At 43.8% G+C, this 22,376-nt stretch overlaps 1 protein-coding gene across 1 annotated transcript in view; it reads left to right on the top strand.

Moving 5' to 3' along the window:
- Positions 1–22,376, top strand: part of PTCHD1 (patched domain containing 1) — a 46,333-nt gene that overhangs the window by 4,891 nt on the left and 19,066 nt on the right. Inside the window, exon 2 of the mRNA XM_027731122.2 lies at positions 8,890–9,550. Coding sequence (XP_027586923.1) covers positions 8,890–9,550 — 661 coding nt within the window. The remainder of the gene's footprint in view (positions 1–8,889; positions 9,551–22,376) is intronic.

Raw genomic sequence — 22,376 nt, 5'->3', positions numbered from 1 at the left:
ACTTCAAAATCTTGCAGACCTCATACTTTTTGGGGTTTTATTTCCTCTCTCTGCTCCTTAATTATTCTGTTCCTGTTCATGTGTGCACCAGCACGCTCTGTCTGCGGTCTTCACAGATTTCCTCACTTACTTTGTATGTGTGAGGAAACTCCTGGAGGAAACAACCACCTTTAGAAATAACATGTTTATGTTTTATGTCTGTGGTATTTCCAAATACTTTGCTGTACAGACATGGCATGCTTAAACCATTATTTTCAAAGTCGGTGGAAGTTGATTGTGGTGGTTTAGTGGAACCAAAATCTGGGTCTGTTTTGACCCTGACTAGCACGAGGTACCCTTTATTTTAAAACTTTGACTACTTCTGAATGCCTGGACACAAGCACTCAGCTGTGGATCTGGCAATGGATGTAGTAGGTCTTCACCTTCTCTCAGGCACTAAAAACACTTCCAGGGAAACAGTCTGTAGAACAAATAGTGCATTCTGCTGACAAATATAAAGGATGAAGTCATGTCTTTAGAGCAAGGCTGTGAGATGAGGGGAAGAGTCCTAATACAAGAAAAACAAGGGTGTGAAAGCAGTAGAAGTGCAAGCCTGTTGTCATAGCAGCACAATGCTGCAGGGCTAAAATGTATCTTATGCGAAAACAGATGAGAATTAAGATATGCAGGTAAGATCTGGGCACAGCTGAGGAAGAGGGAAGATAAATAGCATATTGCAAGTGTGCAAGTGTGTACAGAAACCCCCCTGAGCTCCAGATGTCAGCAGCAGGAACTCCTCCGTGTGATTCCTGCAGGCAAGAGGGTTTGGTCTCTCCTGCAGGTGCTGGTCCATGGCTAGAGCAGAAGTCCTAAAGTTGCCTGTGCCTGGGAGGACGGCCACATCCCACTGGTCCCCACTACCCCCATGCCCTGCTCCAGTAGCACCGGCCAGGATAGGGGCCCTCTGCCCTCCCTCCTGCTTCAGTCTGTGCTGTGATGTGCCCTACAACCCTGTGCTGCGGCCAGCCAGGCAGCCTGTGCTAGGAATGCCCCAGCAGTCCATGTTGCCTCACCTTTCCTGCCTTTGGAAGGTCAAACCTCGTCTCCCCTGTGACAAACAGATCACATGGGGGACAGGATTTTTCACTGCATGGCCAGACGTGTGTATGTGATGGGGCATCACCCCTCTGGGAGAGCACAGCAGGTGGGCAGGGCAGGTGTGAGAGGCCAGGAATGTCTGTGCATCACAGCCTTTGAGGCCAGGCCACCAGCACCCCGGGCAGTGCCACAAGGCTCCAGGAGAGCTGCCAGCAATCCCCACTGACACATCTGGGCTTCCCAAAAGCAGTGACAAGGCCTTGCCTTTAAGTTGGAGTTTACAGCAGGAAAACCCCTGCTCTCCTGTTGGAAGAGAGAAGGAGGAGCCAAGTTGTTAATTAATGCGACGAGCTGTGAACTTGCAGATATTGAGGTTTCCCTGCAGCGCAGAAGGGACTATTCCTCAGGCTTCTGCTGGAGGAGCCCTTGGCAAGAGCCTGCACCGTGTCTCCAGCCCTCTGAGAAGTAGTATAAAGGTGGAAGGGTGTTTATGGAGAGATCACAGGTGAATAGAGAAAGCCACTGGTGGTTGAACTGATGCAAGATCAGACATAGGAGCAAAGTTTTATTCTTTTTTTCCCCATCATGAAAAAGCAATCTCACAGCTGCACACCAGGCTATGCAGAGGAGTTTCTGCTGCCCAGGCATCCTGTCCTCCAGCAGCAGTAAGCCCAAAAACCAGAGTGGACTTCTCTCGGTGGAACAAATTCAGGCAGATTTACAAGGGTGATTGTCAGAATTAGGATGGTATTGATTAGAAAAGCTTCTCCACTTCAGATTAGAAAAGAAAAATGATATCTAGCGATTTTCTGTAGCTACCAAGAAGACAGATGGAAATGTAAATGCACGCACATCTGCCACTTTGAGCACTAATAGTTGTCCCTCAGTTGATGACTTGTAGTTTGAACAATTTTTAGATTTTATTTTTATGAAAATTGTTTGGAGAAAGTATAATTCACTGTGTTTTGGACAGCTGAAAAAAATTAGTTACAAAAATAAATACCGTACATAATTAGTATCTTAGCATCTCTTCAGGAAACCTGATTGTAGAACTGATAGAAAAAGAGCCCAGCTACTCATAACCATCCTCACTGCATGCTCTCCAGCTGTGACTTCTAATGTTTATCCTGAGCCATTAGGATCCATTGGCTTCTTCTGTCGGCTGTGTGCACGCTCTTCGTCCCTTGGCTAGACTGGCATGGTCCAGGAGGCCACTGCCCACCAGCCTCCTTTGAATCCCTGCCCTGGACCCATGGTCAGCAGGGCACAGCCCTCATCTGGGGCTCTCTTGCCTTCCCTTCCTGCACCTTCTGATGAAAATGTGCTCCTGAAAGTTTCATTTTGCCCATGTCTGCAGATCCCAGAGTGTTTTCTGTCGTGAATTAAGCTGGAAGCTGTGCAAGTCTTTTCCCCTCTCATAACCTTTTTATGTTTTATCTGAGGCCATCTCTTAACGTGAATAAAAAAAGTACACTGCAAAGATATGACATGCCAGAGATTACTGAGATCATAGAAAAAGTGGAGAAATTTATAGCTATCCATTAAAGGCTTTTTCTTCTCTTCATTTTCCTTGGCACAAGTTACCTGTAAAAATAACTAAAAGAGTAAACCAGCTTCACATAAAAATGAAGCATATATTTAAAATTACTGTCTTCATCCTGCTTTCTAGTTTTTCAGTCTTGAACCCAAAACAGTGATGAGATTTTAAGCAGTAATAGATAATGAGTTCAAAGCCTTCTCAGGCTTTCCTCCATAACCATGAGATCAAACATTCTTTAAATTTCTTTTTTTTAATGAAAGCTGAGATAAAAAAAAATCACAATACTTCAGACTCCAAGAGTCAGAGAAAAAAATAGACTTGGTGAAAATGACAGTAAAAAAATTTAAAGAGTAGCAACACTGATGAGCAAAGCTAATATTTAATTTGAACCATCAGATACCGACTGAAAGACTGAACAGAGTCATATAATAACAGTAACAGCAAAGTAATAGGGCATTGCAAAGATCATACTCCTGTGAGTAAAACATGTTTATGTGCCAGATCATTGGCAGTACAGGAGGACATCCATATATCTAGCTAGTTTTGTCTTTTTGATTATTCATCAACTGTATGTCAAGTAGCAAAGTATAATCGAGTCCTTACAGTGAGTGGTGTCCCCTATAAACATCACATGTTGCTCAGCAGCAAAACCAAATATGTTTTCGAGGTATATATGATAAGCAGGAGGTAGTTGTACACATCCCTAATAATAAAAATGATGGCAGCTTCCAAGACAGTCAGAATGTCTTTTCATGAGCTGGGTGTAGGACCTTGGCAAATATTGAAGGGTCCCGTTGCATGCTGCTGTCACTGTCACCACGGAGTTTCCCTGGGAGCAAAGCTGTGCCACCAGTGAGGTGAGACCCCTGTGGGACACCAGTGGCTATCGCTGGGTCCTTGTCCTTCATCCCCTTTGCCCGCAACTTTGATTGGGGCAGGAGATTATGTAATGTGAGCTTAAAGGATTTCTGGGATTGGATCATTTTGCAGGTGAATCAGCAGTTTCTAACCTCTCCCTGCTGGGATGGGATCTGTTTCCTTCACAGGGAGGCTGCAGACTTTTTTGTTACCTGATTAAATTGACAAAATTCTGGTAATAGCTGCTCACTTTTGAATTAAAGAAAGGATTTCTCAATAAAGCAAGGAGATTACAGGTTTTTCTTACCCCTTCTTGTATCTCCCTGCATCTTTTGCATGGAACTAAGAATAAAAACAAGCTTTTCTTTCTGTCCTGACCATACATCTCCAAGTACAATCCCTTTGCCTTCAGGTTCAGCTTTGATGCCAGTGCTGGAAGTTGTGCAAAGCTCTGTACAGTGGAGAGCTGTCTCACAGAGCCCAGTGCGGGACTTGGCCATCCCAAGGCACCCAAACTGAGCCTACAGAGGGGCTCTGGTTCCTGGCACCTGTCTTCCTGTGCTGGTGGCAGAGGTTGGAGGACCAGCAGACAAAAACAACTTGAAGAATTTTTAGCCGTTGCTCTCTGAGGCCCTGGTGCAAAATGTTTTAGCCCAGGATAAGTGAAAGGATTTTAGCTTTCGCTTCGTGGCATCTTCTATGCCCACAGGCAGAGCCAGCTGGTGGGGCAGTGCGATTTCACCACCTCTCATCTCTCAGCTGTGCCACAGGCTTAAATGTGGCTCGGTGTGGAGGTGAGACCAACACAGCCCTCACCTGGAGGGATTTACCAAAAGGGATTTGTCTCCCAATTGAAGCCATCTTTCCTCGCTTTCTAAAATAAATAGCTGAGTGAGCTTGGGGCTTAAAGTAAACAGAGACCAAGATGTTACCAAGTGCAAATGACTAAAGGCTAGAAGAAGAGAAAACGTTGTTCTAGAAATCTCTGGCATGGTGCGGGACACACGGCACCATTTTCAGAAGAGAGGGGAAGTGCAAGTGATGGTCACTGTTTAAACGACAATGAAAGGAAAAGGTGGAAGTTACTATTTTGTGCCTGAGCACTTTCAGGGACCGTGTGCCACCATGGCAAGGGAACTGTGCAGTTCTCATACTGCAGTGCTCTGGCATCTCAGCAGTAAACTGCTTTTTGGTTCCTTGCACTGCTAGCTAGCTGAAAAAGTTGTGAGTGATGAGCACGCAGTGTATGTCTCCCTTCAAGAAAAAACGTTCATTCAGCTTTTATTATTCCTTTAAATTTCCCTTTCTCCTAATAGGATCAGTAAGGATAAGAAAACAGCTGAATAAATGAGAGTCTCTTAGTCAGTCGTTTGTCCCAGAACTAGTTTGTTCAGAGTATGGTTACTTGCTATTAAAATCCTCTGCACTGAGGAGTGCAATATGCATTATGCATTATCATATTGTCCCCATCACACAACAGCGTTTAGCATGCCCTGTTAACAGACTGAAGTTTCCTGGGGGACCTCCTGGTGTACCATAGGCAAGCCAAATTGCAGACTGTGTAATCCCTTGAATTCGCAGGATGTGTGTACCCTTGTAAGCTTTTGGACCTTCTGTTTTCTGTGGAAGCCAGTCACCCAGGGTTATGAGAGTGGGCTCTGGATGCAAGTGGAAAAATCTATGTGGCCACAGCTGAGTTTCCAGCATGGCAGCAGAAAGGAGAGTGCCGTGGGACTGCAGTTCTCGGCAGGGAAGAGGCAGCAGCCCTGTGGTGCACAGGCAGTCACAGGCAAGTAAAGGGGGAGAAGAGAGAGCCTGCAGCCATGCTGCAGCATGCCCTGCCCTGCCCTGCCCTGCACTGAGGTGGCTGAGGGTTTTTGCTAGGATCTGATCTGAAAAAGCAAAGTGCAGATATAGTGATGTATTTGTCTTGAGGATGAAAGTCTAAGTCAGGCTTCCCAGAGCAGAATCCTTGGTTGTTCTGGGGCAGTTCTCAGTATACTTTGTTGGGATGGAGGGAAAGGCAAGTTTTTCTCCTCTTTGGCTGTTTTCTGCCAATTGGAGACCAAATGTTGTGACCACTGGCAAAGCTCAGGATATATCTCATAGCTGCTCTAAACTGCACAAGTTGGCAGCCAGCTCTGGGGGCTGCTCAGCTGCCAGGGTGTGCCAGGACACAGAGCTGTCTGCCTGCTTTCCTCTCCTCCCTGAAGCCCCATAGCTGGGAGGTTCCATGGGCAGGTTCCCCCCAAGCAGTGCCCGGTCCAGCCCGGCACAGTCTCGCAGAAAGCACAGGCCACTGCTGCAGAACGGGCACTTGAGTCAGAAAGGATCATTGCCAAGAGGAAAGGAGTATGTTAAGTATGACATTTAGCTTCTAGCCTTTCACTAAAGGTGATGTAACAGCTGTGACAGATAAGGTTATTTTATAACCTAAATATTAAAAAGAAAGTGCTTCAGATGTAGAAGGAAACAAATGCAGCAGAGAGACAGAATGGGTAAATAGCAACACACACTGATAAAAGTTGCATGTCAGTTTAGTTTTTTCTGCACTGTGTCACTCCATGGATCCTCTCTGAAGGAGTTGTATTGTGAATTAATAAAGGCAGGAAATTCCTTCTATTCCTCCTCATTGCCCTCAGCTGTGCTTCTTTATATGACGTCTGATTTTATAACTGTTGTCAATGAAAACCATACAGTAGCTCCCATTGTAAAAAAATTAAAATCAGATATCTGTCTTTGACTCAGTAAATCAGGGCATTCTCCTCACGCTGTAATGATGTACATTTGAATTTGTATCCCATAACAGCTCTTTCAAAGTGGAGCTTTGCAACCCCAAGCTCAAAAGATGGGAAGAATTATCCATACAGGTTCATTTCTTTGGCACGTTCCTTCAAATATTCTAATTTGTTTGGGGTTTTTTTTATAAGAAAGTTGTGCAGAAGACCCTAATCTGTTGCACGGACAGTTATTTGTTCTCCCACCACAATGGAAAATTTTGCTCCTCACCATGGGCAGGTATCATTTTCTCACAGTACTGCAAAAAGATTTGTTAGTTTAGTTCATTTCTCAAACTTATCTTCCTAATGTCAGTATTGAACTGTTATTTTTCTGTCAAAAAAATAAAAACTACTCAAATGTGGAAAAATACACCCCCAAGCTGCTAGACAAAAAGGTTGAGAGTATAGGAATGTTGTAATCTTTGCCTCTATGATGTCACATTATCCTGAGGAACAGAGGCAACATAATTCAATTTATACCCATCACAGATTGTGCAATGTAATCACAAAACAATCAGATTGATGGTACCATATAAATGATGGTTTGGGTTTTTTTCTACAAATAGGTCTCAAATACCACACAAAAGTCACTATGACTATTTAGTTTCAACAGATGCAACAGTTTAGCCATGATTATTAGCCATTTTGTCCATTGCCACCAGAGGAGTGTATAAGCTCTACTGCTCTCATGTACGCAATCTTCTATATTTTTTAAACAATGTTTGTCATCAGAAAGGAGCCAATTCCATTAAATATCACCTGTTTCCAGCCTCTTTACTGGGCAGAAGAGTCTCCTCTTTGGATTACAGTGGAAAACAGCACATGCAAGTAGATAAAAAAAAAATCCCTGTAGCCAGGTCTCTTGCTCAAAATCTGAAGGCACGAAATAACTATTTCCCCCTTTAGGGAAAAGAGAGTCCTTCTGATTTGGCTGTTCAGCTCCCTGGAAGAGCTGTGGTCTCCCCACTTTGCAGGTGAAGGAGGGCTTCTCCTTCTCTTTTGCCACCACACATTTGCAATGCACCTCTGCATCAATTCCCCCGGTGTAACAGGGACCAGAGGATAAATCCATGCAGTTCCTCAGAGCAGATCCCGTGATTTGCTTCCCCCAGGGCATCAGATGTGGCATCCAAGTGACCAGCTGTGCAGCCAGGTCCATGGGATCATTGCACCCAGGCAGCACAAGGGGTGTGTGCCCCTCTGCATTGTCCCTGCTCACACCTTGAGAGGTCACATCTCCCACCAAACCATGCACAAAGCAGATGCACAGGAGTGTGCAGGGGGCCCTGACATTTGGGTTGTTGGTTACCCCCTGTGCCACCTAGAAAAGAGTGGAGGGACATCCTTCCTGGATCTCCTTCTCTGGGGCTACCCACCGTGAAGGACATCACAGCCACAGGGAAAGTCTGCTCAGACTTGTGGTGGGTATTCTAGTATTGGCCTCAGCAGCATCCTTATGGAAGGTCTTGGAACTCTCTGCACAGCTGGGGTGGCACAGAAGGAGCTAAGTGGTAATCGTGGTGAGTGAGGCCTTATCATTTTGCAAGAAAAGTTTGCAAAAAACCAGCTTGTACTTTGCTAAGGCTCCAAACATTAGTGAACTCAATATTTTGTTTTTTAAAAACGTTGCTAACCCAGCCTGTTAGGGCTATTCCCTTGCCGTTGTTTAGATTTCTTGTATCTTCTATGTTGACTAAAATGGATTCAGAAAAGGTTGCAAGAGTTTTCTATATTTTTTCAAGAAGAAATGGTGATTTTTCTGTCTTTCTCATGCTCAAAAATAACTGAATGCTTTTGGGGTCAGAGCTCAGGCATGGCAAATTTCAGAAGCATGCAAAACAACTTACAAAGGAGGCTGCAGTAAAAGCTGCTAGACCTAACAATAACCTGTAGACCCTGAGGTTAGGAGACCCTCGCTAATTTACAGAACCTCTCAGAAAGAGAAAGGGAAAACCAGCGTCCATCTCTGTCACTGCTTCCTGCTCTCAGACTTACCGAGGATTTGATGGGGGAAAGAGGGAGGGGAAAAGAGGGCAAGTTAGTTATTGACAGCTATCTTTTTCCTGCTGTGCCAACAGTCTCTATATGTAGGGCATGCAGCTGTAGCCCATGCTTTAAGTGAGTGCTAGTGCCCTGACACTGCCAGGCTGCTGGCGCATCCTGCACAGGTGGCACACCTGGTCATGTTGCCCTTCTGCCTTCTGTACCTCAAGTTCATTTTTGAGAGAATCATTGGGCAATCCTGAGCACAACAGTGTCCCTGGACACGGTTGGTCTGTAGATTTCCCTTTTGTTCTGGCCTAGATCACTTGAAAGTGGAGGTCTGGACCTTTTGAGTTTGCTTATTTAGAGAGGCCACACAGCAGATGCACATGGCACAGATGCAACTCACAATACAGCAAGACAATACAGTTATCAGCAAAGGACATGGGGGAATAATACTTCTGTTTTGATGCATGTTTCCTTTTTTTTGCAATGAGTGTGCTGTTAATACCGCCATCACCAGAACTTTTGTTGTTGTTGTTGCTTAGATCAAATAGGACAGGGACGGCGGCGAGGAGCTGCTGTTGTTCTGGCTGCTGCTGTGTGAGATGAACTGATGAATAACGTGTGTGATTTCTCTTTCCCTTGTAGTTGCACTCTGCAGTGACCAGGATCCAAGTTCAAAGACCTGGTTTCAATTACACGTTTGCCCATATATGTATCCTGAACAATGACAAGACATGCATAGTGGACGACATAGTGCATGTACTGGAGGAATTAAAGGCTGCTCGTTCTTCTAATCGAACTAATTTTGCAATCACTTATCCGATTACTCACTTAAAGGATGGCAGGGAAGTGTATAACGGGCATCAGCTCGGTGGGGTTACTGTGCACAGCAAGGACCGGGTGAAGTCTGCAGAAGCCATTCAGCTCACCTACTACTTGCAGGCAATCAACTCCTTGAATGACATGGTGGCAGAGAAGTGGGAATCCATTTTTTGTGACACTGTTGAACTTTTCCAGAAATCCAACAGGAAAGTCAAAATGTATCCTTTCACTTCTTCTTCGCTGAAGGAGGATTTCCAGAAGACGAGCAGGGTGTCAGAACGCTACCTGATCACAAGCTTGGTCCTTGTGGTCACCTTGGCCATTCTCTGCTGCTCCATGCAGGATTGTGTCCGCAGCAAACCCTGGCTTGGCCTGCTGGGATTGCTGACTGTGACCCTTGCCACCCTGACTGCAGCTGGGATCATCAATCTCACTGGTGGGAAATACAATTCCACCTTCCTTGGAATTCCCTTCGTCATGTTAGGTAACTATCTCCTATCTCCTCTCTCTCTTTTGTGTGTTTGTGCCTACCTGACATTTCCCAGCAAGCAGAGAAGCATCACTGCATGGTTCCCGTTGCCTCATCCCTGCAGCGCTGCCCCATGCCAAATCCACACTGCCTCTGTTCCTAAACTGTTTTTACAGTGTCGGGATGTTAAAATCACGCCAGAGGCTCCGGTATGGCATAGCACCCTGCCGTAGGATGTGAAGCCTGTGCAGTAGCAAGGAACAAGGATATGTGAATGCCATGCTTTGTGCAGAGCGGGAGCACAGCTGCTGTTCTCTGTGGATGTTTGATTCTGGTTTCAGAGGCAGACCTTTGCAGGGGTCCCCGTGCAACACTGACAGTGTCAGCTGTGCTGGCAAACCAGAGGGACTGCCCACATTGGGCCTTTAGAGAGTGCTGGCTCCTTCAGAGAGCAGAGCGGTGCTGTCCTGGCTTCACAGGCACCTGTCTGTGGGAAAAGGGTGGTGGTTGGTTCTGGGTTGCTTTTCTCCGGAAGTCCCTGTGTTGGCTGAGCAAGCGTAGGGAGGGTTTCACAGCCCTGAGGGAGAGAGCTTTGACACCCCTGGTCAGGAACGGGTGTCAGTGCCAGCACATCCCATGACCGAGGGTTATGGAGGGAAGCAGTGTTGGCTACTCCCTGGCTCTTGTGTCAGCAGAGGCATCCTCACCACCCTGGCTTTGGTATTACCTTCACTCACTGTGGAGTACGGAGTGGTTTCAGTTTGTTTTGTTTTCTTCAAGGGTAGGAAAAGGAGGAGAGAAGGGTGATCTTGCTCCCGACTTGAAGTCAGTGCCCTCTCCTGTTGGGACCAGGGCATTTGTGGGGATGCTGCATATTGCACCCAAACAGGCAGGACTTCACGGGAGACAAAATGAGAGCTCTGGAGAGTTCACAGCCTCTTTGTTTGTGTTTGGTTCATAACCAGTGTGAAAAGCTCTGTGCGCTGTAGGTGTTTAATATGTCCTTGTTCATGCCATTATTCATTTGTGGAGAATAATGCATGCATTGATTTCATCACAGCTTCCCCAGCTGAAAATCAGTGCTCAGTAATACTTCAGATTTCAAGTGTGAGAGTGTCTCCACTGACTTAGTTACGTTGTGTAGTGATATGACACAGTTATTTTTATATCCAGCACCAGGTTCCTATGCCGTGGAGGTATTGTAGTACTGTTGCACCGTGGTATTGTTGCACTTTAATTAAAGACTATGCTTCAGTGCATCACACTACCAGTTAATGTAGAGAATATATTCAGTGACAGAGAGAATTCAGCTACATTACATGAACTCTCATTTTCAGATGACATCCATGAAAGTTAAGTTATATTGCAATCTAGAGAAAATGCAGCATGAGAAAATCAGAGTCAAAAGAAGGGTATTTCTCTGACATGAGTCTTTGGTTTCTTATGCCTGTGCATGTATTATAAAATTCAGTTCTTCAAACCAAGCAGTGTATCTTACGTGTAACATTAGATGGGAGGGGATTTCCAGATATGTTACAAGAGTAGCAGAAAAGCAGTCTAAAGTCCAGCCATATGAAATGAAAGTACATGGGGAAAATTACTCAAAAATATGAAATATTACCTTTGTTTAGGGATCAAAGCATCTGCTCACTGGGACAGCTTTTCAGATCTTTAATTTACTAACAATGACGGTGCTGAGACTTGAAATCCTCAGAGACTTATAGATAACTGTGAAAAGTTTCTCATTTCTATTTTAGTACTCCTTTAAGTGCTGAGCTGTATAGCCAGCTCTGCTTTTCTTTTCCTTTTTTTTTTTCTCTTTTTTTTTTTTTTGGTCTTGCTTCGTTGAAGTATTCCACTCTTAAAAGGGCATCTCAGCTCTCACTGTGAAACAAGTCAAGATAGAGCAGCCAAGTTCAGGTGAATCTTGTTTGCTTCCCCAGCTGCATAAAATCTCCCAAGGGATGGGAATATCAACAGGTGAACAGAAGGCACTGAAGGCATTTTGGAGTTTTTAATGAGAACTGTTTTAAACTGGCAGATAGCTAGAAAGGCGGGGTTGCCTTCTTTTTGTTGCTGCAGTACAGCAGAAAGATTCGTCATGCGTTTCAAAATGTATTTCATACCTATATGTTGTTTCGCTTATAAAAGATATTTTAACTCAAGGTAACTGAAGGCTAGAGACACTAACCACACTCCATTATAGCCTGCTCAACTGCTTCCATTTAGTTTCAGTGACCATCAGATTAGATCATAGATTAACTGACCTTTAGAAAGCTAAAGGATTTCTGGCTAACGATGTAGCCCTCTATCTATTACTCATAATCTCAGGGCTAAAAACAAAAATTAGATAGAAAAAATGATTACACTGGACACATTTCAGGCAAGGCCCCTTTACTGGCATACATCATTAATGAAGTTTTCCCAGTTTATAGCAGCTGAGGATTTTTAACTTTTCATCAGCATTGCGGAGGTGGAGGGACACTCTCCAGACACCATCTGCCCTCTGACACAGGACAAGATTACATCTTTCATAACAGATACTTTTCTCCATGCACTTTGTCTTCTCCTGTGACTGCTTCCTCCTGTGTTTCACTGCACTACCGCTACAGCATTTGCATCATGTCTAACCTGAATTCCCCTTTTGCAACTCAGCTGTCCTCCTTATTTATCCACTGCGTCTGGAGAATAATTTCTTTTCTTTTTCTTTGCAAATTTGGGACCACTCTCACTTGCCCAGTCCTCTTCCATTTCATCCCAGGTTTCCTCAGACTGTGCTAACCAGACTTCCAGCAATCTTCTTGCTTTTGGCCATTCCACATCTTCCATGTGGAGTGTGGGGCCTAAATCTAGGCACAGGATTCAGGCTGAGGCTTTCAGCAGCAAGTAGAGTAGGAGGATGATTTTGCACATCTTGCATGTGGCACCGCTGTTCATACATCGCCATATGACGTTCATTTTTTTTCTCAGCAGTATGAAATGGTTGGCATTTGGTTGGTGGCACATGGTAATTCACAGATCCTTCATGTCATTTTCTACCCTGTTTTCACAGTCATTTATTCCAAACAACATGTAGAAGTTTGCCCTTGTCCTTGCTGAATTATAGCTTGTTTATCTCACACCGTTTCTCCTCCTCACCGAGTTTATCTGGAGACTATCATTGCCCTTCCAAGATGTATTAACTGAAGTTGGTCAGCAATGTTTTGCAATTATCGACTTTTTCATATTTTCAGTAATTACTTTCTGAATAGTTCGTCCAGTCACAAGCCCATTCTAATAATATAGGCATTATGTCTGCAAAAACGTCCAGTCAAGGTGCTTTCCTTCATCCTGTTTTCTGTGACATCCCTTCTACATCAGCCATTTCCAAGAACAAAAAAGCTGTAGTGAAAGGTACCAGCCTCTGTAGATGTTGAATTCTTAACTTTTGCATCAACAGGACAATTTAAAATTATTGAATAGCCATGACTTACCAAATTGCAGTCTTAAGCTCAGGCTGTGTAAGTGTAGTCAGGAATATGTTTTGCCTACCCTGCCTGTTAAATATGACATAACAGTTTACACACTTCATGCTTTGGTTTTAATCACCTTCATGGTAGTTTATTCTAATTTACTTTACTTTTTAATTAAGGCAGGTAACCCAGCTCACAAAAGGTGTCTCTACATAGTCTGAGTATGTCACTACTGTGATGATTTTTATGTTGTGGCAGGTTTCTTTGTCCCCCTCACTGGTTGCTAACTGAGTGGAAAAAATTAGAAGCCAGGAAAGATGTTGCCAGAGACCTCCTTCCCCAGTAGGCACCAAAAGAGTAAAGGTCCCCTTTGGTGACTGGAGGTTGAGCTGTGAGAGCCAGGCAGGAGGCAATACCTGGGACTGACCTGAGCCCCCACCAAGGGGCTGTGCCGGGAGCGAGGTAGCAGAGGAGGGCAGGCTGGCTGCAGCCACTGTTTTCTCTGGGGATATTTTGTCAAGTCAAACTAGGAACTGTTAGTCCTCAGCTCTGGATTTATACAGGTATTTCTAACATGAAAGTGAAGCCTAAAACCTGGAAAATTGGCAGGCTCCCACCATTTTTCTGGACTTACTTTGAATTAGTATATGCCTCCGTGGTTTTTTAAAACTACCATCTACATTTATCAGTGTGTAAACAAGTAATTTAAGGACAAGTTTACTCACATGTCTAGTTCATGAATAGGAATACTTTGTTGACCTAGGGCTATTCATTTTTGACCCTATGGACCAAAAAAATAAATTCTACAACTTGGTTGAATTTAAAATAGCAGATTATTAATGTCAGCTGAAAAACAGAATTAAAATTCTGATTTCCTGTTGCCTGCTTCATTAAAAACTACAGATGTTTGGTCTGGCACAGATGCTAACATATTCATCATAAGTTTCCCTTACGCATTAAACACTGTTTAATAACTGCCAGTTTTTTAAAAATACCAGTTTCCTGAAAAAAAACCACAGTGTTACCAAACAAACCATTGAACAACAAGCAGCACTGTCTGAACAAGTTTTTGGCGTGACTTTTTTTTTCCCTGGAGGTGGAGTGGAACATAGGCACTCAAAAGAAAATTGCAGCATAGCCTTTTGCACTGAAGAGAAAACTAGCAATGTGTTTCCTATTCCTTCAGAAACAAATACAGCTTATTCAGGGAGAAGTGGCTCTCTTCAGCTGCCAAGTTCGTGAAAAGCATCGGCTCTCTGAAATCGCAGTGGAATGCCAGGCGCTGCCTGATATGGGCAGGGACACAGGGCCAGCTCCATGAGCTTATATTTAGCCTCCGATGCTGGCAGGGGAAAACCAGGTAGAAGTTATGAGAGTGGCTTGAGCTTGTAGCATGCTGTAAAAGGAAATGATAGCCAGCCCTGTGTGAAACTCAGCAAAACTTCTTGCCACCTCCTTGCGTCCTCCCATCACGTCCCACCCTGGCAGCATGCCCTCTCTGGGAAGAGAGGAAGCGAAGGCAGTCAACAGAGAGGTCCAGGGAGGGATGACTGGGAAGGAGCAGGTGGAAATGTCAGGCAGGACCCAGGCAGGGTCCTCCTGAGGTTCAGTCACAGGTAGAGGAACGTCAAGGGGGAGAAGGAGACTGTTACAGGGCTGTTGTCAGGAGGAAGCACAGGAGCAGGTGAGGTGCAGAACACTTTGTGAAGTACCTGGAGGTACCAGCGCTCCTAGTAGCACTTCACAGATGCAGAGAAGTTCTGATAGTTTCTGAGAAACACAAATTTATTGGACGCACACCTGCTACGTGGCTTGCCTGGGGGAGAGCAGTGCTGGTGGAGGAGTGAGCTGGGATACCTGTACAGGGGCTTTACGGATGCAAAAAGTTGGAGTAGCGGTGATGGGATGTGAGGTCAGAGACAGCTGGGAAAGAAGGTCAGAAGGAAAAATTTAGGAAGCAGAAAAAGAGGGGAGGTCAGTGTGTTTGATGATGGAGTGAAAAGCACAGGAGGGCAAGTGAGAGGATTGCTGAAGGTTAGAGACCATGAAAGGAACAGGCAGTTAAACCAAGCAGGCAGCTAACAACTGGCACAAAAACCCTGAGAGGAGGAGGGTGCTCAGGCCAGCACACGCCAACACAGGCGACCCATTGGAGCTGCACTTCAGTGCCAGCAAGGCACATGTCTTGGATTCTTCTTTAGTTTTCTGGAAGAACATGCTGGTAGGGAATTGCAACATAATGCCAAATATATACACTGAAAAGCATTCATTATCCTCCCTATCAAGCATCCAAATGTTTGCTATATTCAGTAAAGCTGAAGAGTCAACATTGGTTACATACAGTTAGTCTCAAAGAGAGAAAACTAGCCCCTCCCCAGGTCTCCCCAGTGCCCTTCAGTCCACACACAGAGGTAGCACACATCCCCGAGTGTTTGACTTTGAATAGTATTTTTCCTGCTGTCGGTTAATAAAAATGTGAAGCTTACTGAGTCTCCCTGTTTTTTTATTCCCTAAGCTAAGCTTTCTCACTCTTCCTCTCCAACTGCCCCTCTGCTGTCTTTTCATGCTGGGAAGAAGGACATCCTCCCTCAGCTGGTTCCCTCAGCTTGCTGCCCCCATGTCCCTTTCTCCCATCTCATCCATCTCTTTTGCAATCTCTGGCAGCCTCCTCTAGCAGGTCTCACCCATCTCCAGGCCACAGCATCTCCTTCCTGATGCCAGCACAACTCTCAGCATCTTTTGGTCTCCTTAAGCTTCCTTCATCTTTTCTCCTGTGTTCTCCTCTCAGTGGGTCCCCTCTGCCATCTTGTTTTGATTTCCTTTAAATTCCTCTCTGATTCTCTTCTCAGCCACAGTGAGGCCCATTGCTCCTACCATTTCCCCTGTATTCTTCAGTAACTTCCTTGGCTCTCAAATAGGTCCCAACTATACCCTGCAGTTGTATGTCAGCTGTTTCAGATTTCCCAGTGATTTCCACCACTCATCCTTTTCTTTTTTCACACTGCCAAAGCACTCCGAGAGTGCCCTGGAAGTACACTTGGTTTTTTGTCACTCCATCTGCTCAGCTTTCCCGGTTCAACCCTGTGAGCTCAGTTACAGTCCTAAAACATTTTGTGGTTTGTTCCTTTCATCCCTCTTCTAAGAAATGCATAAAATTATCTGGGTTTATGTACCCCGAGCAGAATCCTAGGCATGTCACTGTCCTCATCACGCCTTTTTCCTCTCCTTTTTCTGTCCTCAGTCCCTCAGTCTCTTCCTGATGTCTGTAAGCAGCTATGCATCTTCTGCAGTCCTTCAAGCATCACCCAGCATTTCTGTGCCTCACACGGAAGAGCAGAAGGAAGCCCCTGGGCCACCCTTCACTCAATGTGCCAGTGAGTCCTCTCACCAAAGTTAGTGTTTTCCGCCCAAAGGGGAGGTGATTAATCACCTCCTTCACGTGCTGGTCTCCCTCATTCCAGTTCTCCTGAAGAATGATTTCCCAAGCCCCTTGAGGAGCCCAAACACTATGAAACCACTATTGCATAGGAAGGAAATAAGCTTGAAATACAAGTGGTGGCAGAGTACTTTAGACACTTGTACTAGCCCTTTCCTGAGCAGTGCAAATGCATTGACCACATGTGACACACAGCCAACATGTGTCCATGTTCCCCCCTCACCACCACAAAGCCCAGTGAAATCCTTGCACACATATGCTTCTTGGCTTCATAAGACTGACAATGACTCAGATAATTTGCAATGCTTTTTGGAAAAGAGGAGTTCTATCTGTAGAAAGTCAGTCCAGAGAACAGCTAAATACTGAAACCAAGTGCTGTGCAGGCATTGAATAAGAATGACCATTTCCCCTTAACTGATGGTGCTCCAAAATACACTTGTTTCATATGAAAACAGGTGATACAGCAATTTTAAATCATTTATGCAAAAAGTAACAGAGAGCTGTTACACTTTTACTGTCTGCATTCTTTTAACTGCAGAGAAGTCAGTGCATGCAATGGTTTAATGGAGAGCTTTGTCAGAGATGTCCCAAACAGTCACAGGTACTGAGAGTTTGGCGCTGGCATCCTGATTTTCTTCAAGTAGTGAAGTCCCTCAAAAGAAACTTTCACATATATAAGAATATACTGGAAGTTCAGAGGTTAGAGAAAAAAATCCTTTTGCTATCTCTCCCTTTGTATGTATATGTTTGTGGTATACTTTGTGTACAGGACCTGTCAATGAAGACCTGGGACAGGAACTGATGATACTTTTCATTTTAGGTTTATCTGTGAGAGAGATGGTACATGTTTTGGGTTTCAACTAAATGGCATTCCCCAAATAGCCAGTAGCCCAGAGGCATGTGTGACAGAGAGGGGGCCAGCCATTTTCAGGTCATGAAATCTCTGGCAGAGGACTATTTAATCCAGAAGTGGATTAAATGAAATTAGAATATGTCTAGATATTTTGTGGAAAGCCTGAGTTCCAAATTTGTAATTTTTTTTTTTTAATAGTAGGTTGAATGTGCTTTAACTGAATTTTTGCAACTTTCTGAACATTGTGTTTCACATATGGCTTATCTATATATTGTGAGTAAGAGCAGTGACAAACATCACTTAAACAGGAGAATTTAAGGGTATGCCTGAGATGTTTTTGTTGCAGCTTTCTCACAAGAAAAAGGGAATTTGAAGTGTGGTAAACAAATCCACATTCCACTGGCCCATATTCCACTAGGACAACACTCCTAGAAGCAAATGATATTTTCGCTTGTGGGCTTAGAAATTTAAAGCAGATTTAAAACATGATTTTGTCCCGGATGTACTTCACTGCGTCTTACTCCATGTTCTGGAGCTGTCGCTTTCTGTATGTCACTTGGCTGGTCTGTAACTTGGTAAACATTAACCTTTCACAGGTGATTGCAGGAGGCTTTCACTTTTAAATACTTCTTTTACACAGCATGCATAAAATCTGTCAAAAAACTCAAATGAAGAAAATCAGTTTGCAGTTTTGTCTGCTGATATGAGTCATAGCACGTCATATGTGAGATGAACCCATTGGTACTTAACATACTAACTCCAGATCTAACCACGTCCTTGGCTAGAGAGGCTGGAGGTACATCACGGAGGAATTCATCTTGCAAGCCATATCTGTCATTCCTTTACTATCCTGGCATCAGACTCTTCCTTCCTGTACAGCATCCCTGGTGCATCCCACTACCCCCACACACCCCAGGGTCTGCACCCCATGCCAGCAGTGGTGGTGAGCGTCTGCAGATCCCTGCCCTCCTCTTCTTGTCATCCTCCGTGCGCCTTTCTCCCTGTCTCTTCAAATAACAGCTTAGACACAGCACACTGTGCTTCCTGGAGAATTTTCTGATGGTTCTGAGTTAAAGAGGATGGAGGAGTGTGGGACTTTGGGGCAAGGAGACCTTTGAAGGCCAGCCAGAGTCAGACACTCCCCTGCTGTTTGCCCCAGAAGCATGGGGTTGCACATGCAGCGCAGGTTTGGCTCAAATGCTTTCGGTTCAGACCTGCACAAGGTCTGGGTAGTCAGCAGATTAGTGTCCTATGCAGACATAACTATGCCAGCAGCTAAAACCAAATTATACTAACGCTCAGCTCCTTCTGTTGCACTGAATGAAATATGACTTTTAACTTTTGCCATATCTTTTGTGAAAACAGAGGAAAGCAAGTCACACACTTAAACAGAGCTGACAGCCTGCTATTTAAACGCCAAAACAAGCCTTTGCTGATTCTTAAGTGGAATTAAATATTCGCTTTATATATAAAAGTAGATTTTGAACCAAAACTTAGTTTGCTTATCTGTCTTTCTGAAAATATAAGAACCACTCAGGTTTTCTCTCAAATACATTTCTGGTTTTGAAATGTGTTTATCTGACATTCTTGCTATCACTGTAACAAGAAAATTGCAAATATTACATTGGTTCAATAGTAAATAAGGGTGATACAAGAAAAAAATCCAGCATTTTCCCAAAGCCTAAATCAGTACTTTTTATTCTATTGAAATCAATGGGACTGTCCAGGATTAACCACATAACTGCTGAATTACACATATAATCATTATTATAAGCAGCTGTTAATTTAAACAGTTTGGTATGCTTTAAAAAATATTAAGTAGTCAGATTTTTTTCATAACGAATAGCTTAAAAATGCATATACTCAAAAAACAAAAAGTGGTGAACTATGTTACCACCAATGCTGATTAGGGATTTTGGTGAAGTCTAGGACTATAAGTAATGAGGCTTAATTCTACTTAATTAAAAAACTTCTCATTGGTTTTGTTTCTTTTCCCCTTATATAGGTAGAAATTACAGGAACATATGTGTGTATGTATTTCTTCAAAGCTAGGGATTTATATATAGAATGATTTTCATTTCAATAGTAATATGTAGATCATGCTTTTAAAATTAGCTTGTGACTTGTACCATTTTCTAAACATTGGCTCATTGTTGCTTGTTTGCCACGTAAAAAAATAGTGTTGGGGAGCTTATAGGTGGGGTGCATCATGTACCTCATGCATCACTGACTGTGTCCCGACCATTTAGGGCGAGACCTAGAATGTGAGGGTGGTTTCTTTTCGTCAGTGCCTTCTTTGTGCAAATGTGTACTTTGTAGTATAACGCAGAAAGGGCTATGCCTGACCAAAACAGACTTTCACAGGAGAACAGAGAGTTGATCCTGTGCTGCATTTTCAAAAGTTAAGTTTAGAAATGTAGAAAATGTAGGCTATTATAGCAGACATTCATTGCTAGAAGACTGGGATCAAAATCACTGTGGTGTAGCAGATCCATACACGTCTTAGGAGGAACTTAGCCCCCTTTTGAGCTGTGCTTGGGAGTGCTACACAAGACCTAAATGAGGCATTAACCTTGTGCTGGATTTCCAGACACACCCCATTTTCCTGACTGTGCATTAAGCAATTTGAGCATGGGCTTAATGGCCCAGAGAGTCTTTCTACAGGATCTATGACTGAAAATATCATTGTGGTCTCGCAGCGTGAAGCACTGAGCACCAGTTGAAGATTTCTTCTCTGCGTGCACCAGCCAATACACTGTGTTGCACGGGGACACTTTCTCTTCAACGGTGCGCTTCTGTGGGCACAGCCACCCACAGCTGTGAAACACAGCAGATACTGAGTGCATATTAATAAACATTTTGGTTTCTCTTATTTTGTTGCCAAGTGAATACAGCACAAAACACAACTCCCTCCAGAGACTGAGGCAGATTTTTATCTGGTGTGACTGTGCCAATTCACTGTGTGTTTGATGCTGGTAGTAAGTTGAAGAATACATGGGCGTGCCTGGGGCTTTCTGACTGGAATGGCCAGTGCTGTTGTAAACAGGTTGAAGAGATCAGCCTGATGCTTGAGGGTGAATGGCTAATACTCAAATGTAGAGCAAAACCAGAGATTGTTCTAATGGTATCACGTCTAGATGCATAACAGACTGACATACTTAATTTCAGTATGTTTCTCTTTTGGGAAGATCCCAAGTCAGATGTTAATACTTGCAGCTGTAGTACACCTTAGTACCTATGTGTAAAATTTATTCGTCTTTCAAACAATAATTGGAAATACTGAACCTAATCAATAGTATTGTCATATTTTTGAGGTATGTTGTCCTACCTGTAATTCAGTTACAATACAGACATGTAGGGTCTGTGTGATAGGAGGTAAATAAAACATTGCAATATGTACAGCCAATGCTTATACCACTACATCCCATCCCATATTGCTCTTCATGTGTTCTTCTTAATCCATGTACCATGCCTGCACATAACATTCAGGCTTACTTGGCCTTTGAACCTGTGCTTGGAAGGATGAAATGAAGTCAGGCTGTGCTTGGGTGGCTGGGACTTCAATCACTTTGCAAATGATGATGCATTTAAGACTACTCAACTGTCTACAGCCTGCAGTCCCCTTGCTGCAATTCTCCTGAGATGAACACTGCTGCCTGGAAACACAACTGATCAGATGAGTACCTTAGAGGATGTTAGTGTCCTGTAGGACTCTCTAAGTGTCCTATAGACTCTACACTGTGAACTGGGCTCCCAGAAACACTTAAGCAAGTGTAGAAAAAGCAAGTAGGATTCACAGTGCATTTTCTCAGCTTGGCAGAACTGTCTGGGACAGACAAGTCTGCACACTGTGGGATGTCTAATGATAGGCACCCTCTTTGAGGTCTGACATTCACACAGCAAAACTGTAGTGTTGCAGCACCACTTATGGACCACAAAGGTGGACATTACTTAGAGTAACACCCAGTTTGCTGCACCAGCATGGTAATGACGGTTTAACTGGTCGGCTCAACCCGTGCCAGTAAATTGTTACCCACTCGGTGAAAAGTGTTATCTAAATTAGGCTTGGTGCTGATTCTGTATGCATGCTGAAGGATCATTATTTTATTTTAGTGAGAACAGGGTATGAAGCCAGATGTTTGCTTCAGCTGGATGCAAATATTCTTGCTCTGCCTGTCATATTCAGTAGCACTTTGAACCTGCTATATGTTCCAAGTTGAAATTGTGCCTGCTGGGAGAGGCCACATGAGGCAGGTTGGGTATTCAGTCAACAACTGGTTGATTGCAACTCCTGTGACAAAGGGAGTCTGGATTAGTAGTTTCACTTGGCTTGTCAGAAGATGGGAGCTGATGAGCTCACTGATCTAGCTGGAAAAAATAAGTCAGCAGGGGGAAATTATCTCAGCTTCTTTGTTGACATTACTGTGGAAAGCAGTCCTAGAGTTGAGCAGTGTACATTGTTATTTTTAATACTGTCAGCTAGGAAAATTCATTGCACCTTCATTATATCATATGTTATTGCAGGTACCATTTTGGAAAGGGCATTCCTGCGATATGATATATTCTGATCTCCCATGTACTATTTTTGAACAAGTGGAGTTCTTGAGACCTTGCCTGCATTGGCAGCAAGCTGGGATATGAATTTACAGCATCCTAGCTATTTCATGTTAATTCATCCAGTGTTTGTCTCTGCAGATGATATTTCACTGCACTTTGAATGTGAATCAGGCTGTGCTTCACAGATACCCACGAAGAAAGCTGGTGCAACATAGTTTGCCCTCTGTACCTTCACACCCTTTTTCACAGCACACTAAATTCCTCTTGCAGACAAGTACTCCTATTCAGTGGGGTGATTTCAGGCTTAAATCAACCTAAGTAGGACAACATTTGTCCAGATGAACTGATAGCTTACAAGGATGCATCCATTACAATACAAGCAAAAACCTTAAATCAAAATCCATACCTAACCTCCATAATTCCATTAGAGCATGCTTCCACTTCAAATTTTTGCCTACCCAGTTTACAAGGCTCCCATATATCCTACCATGACTCATTCCCCATTTCAGCCAGTCTTTTGTGCCATCAGCATCAGGAAAAGAT

The sequence above is a fragment of the Pipra filicauda genome, unplaced genomic scaffold (assembly GCF_003945595.2).
Source record: "Pipra filicauda isolate LSUMZ 115617 unplaced genomic scaffold, ASM394559v2 scaffold12_size5214236_pilon, whole genome shotgun sequence".
Classification (NCBI taxonomy): Eukaryota; Metazoa; Chordata; class Aves; order Passeriformes; family Pipridae; genus Pipra; species Pipra filicauda.
The sequence above is the reverse complement of the archived record's forward strand: the minus strand, read 5'-3'. Positions and strand labels throughout refer to the sequence as shown.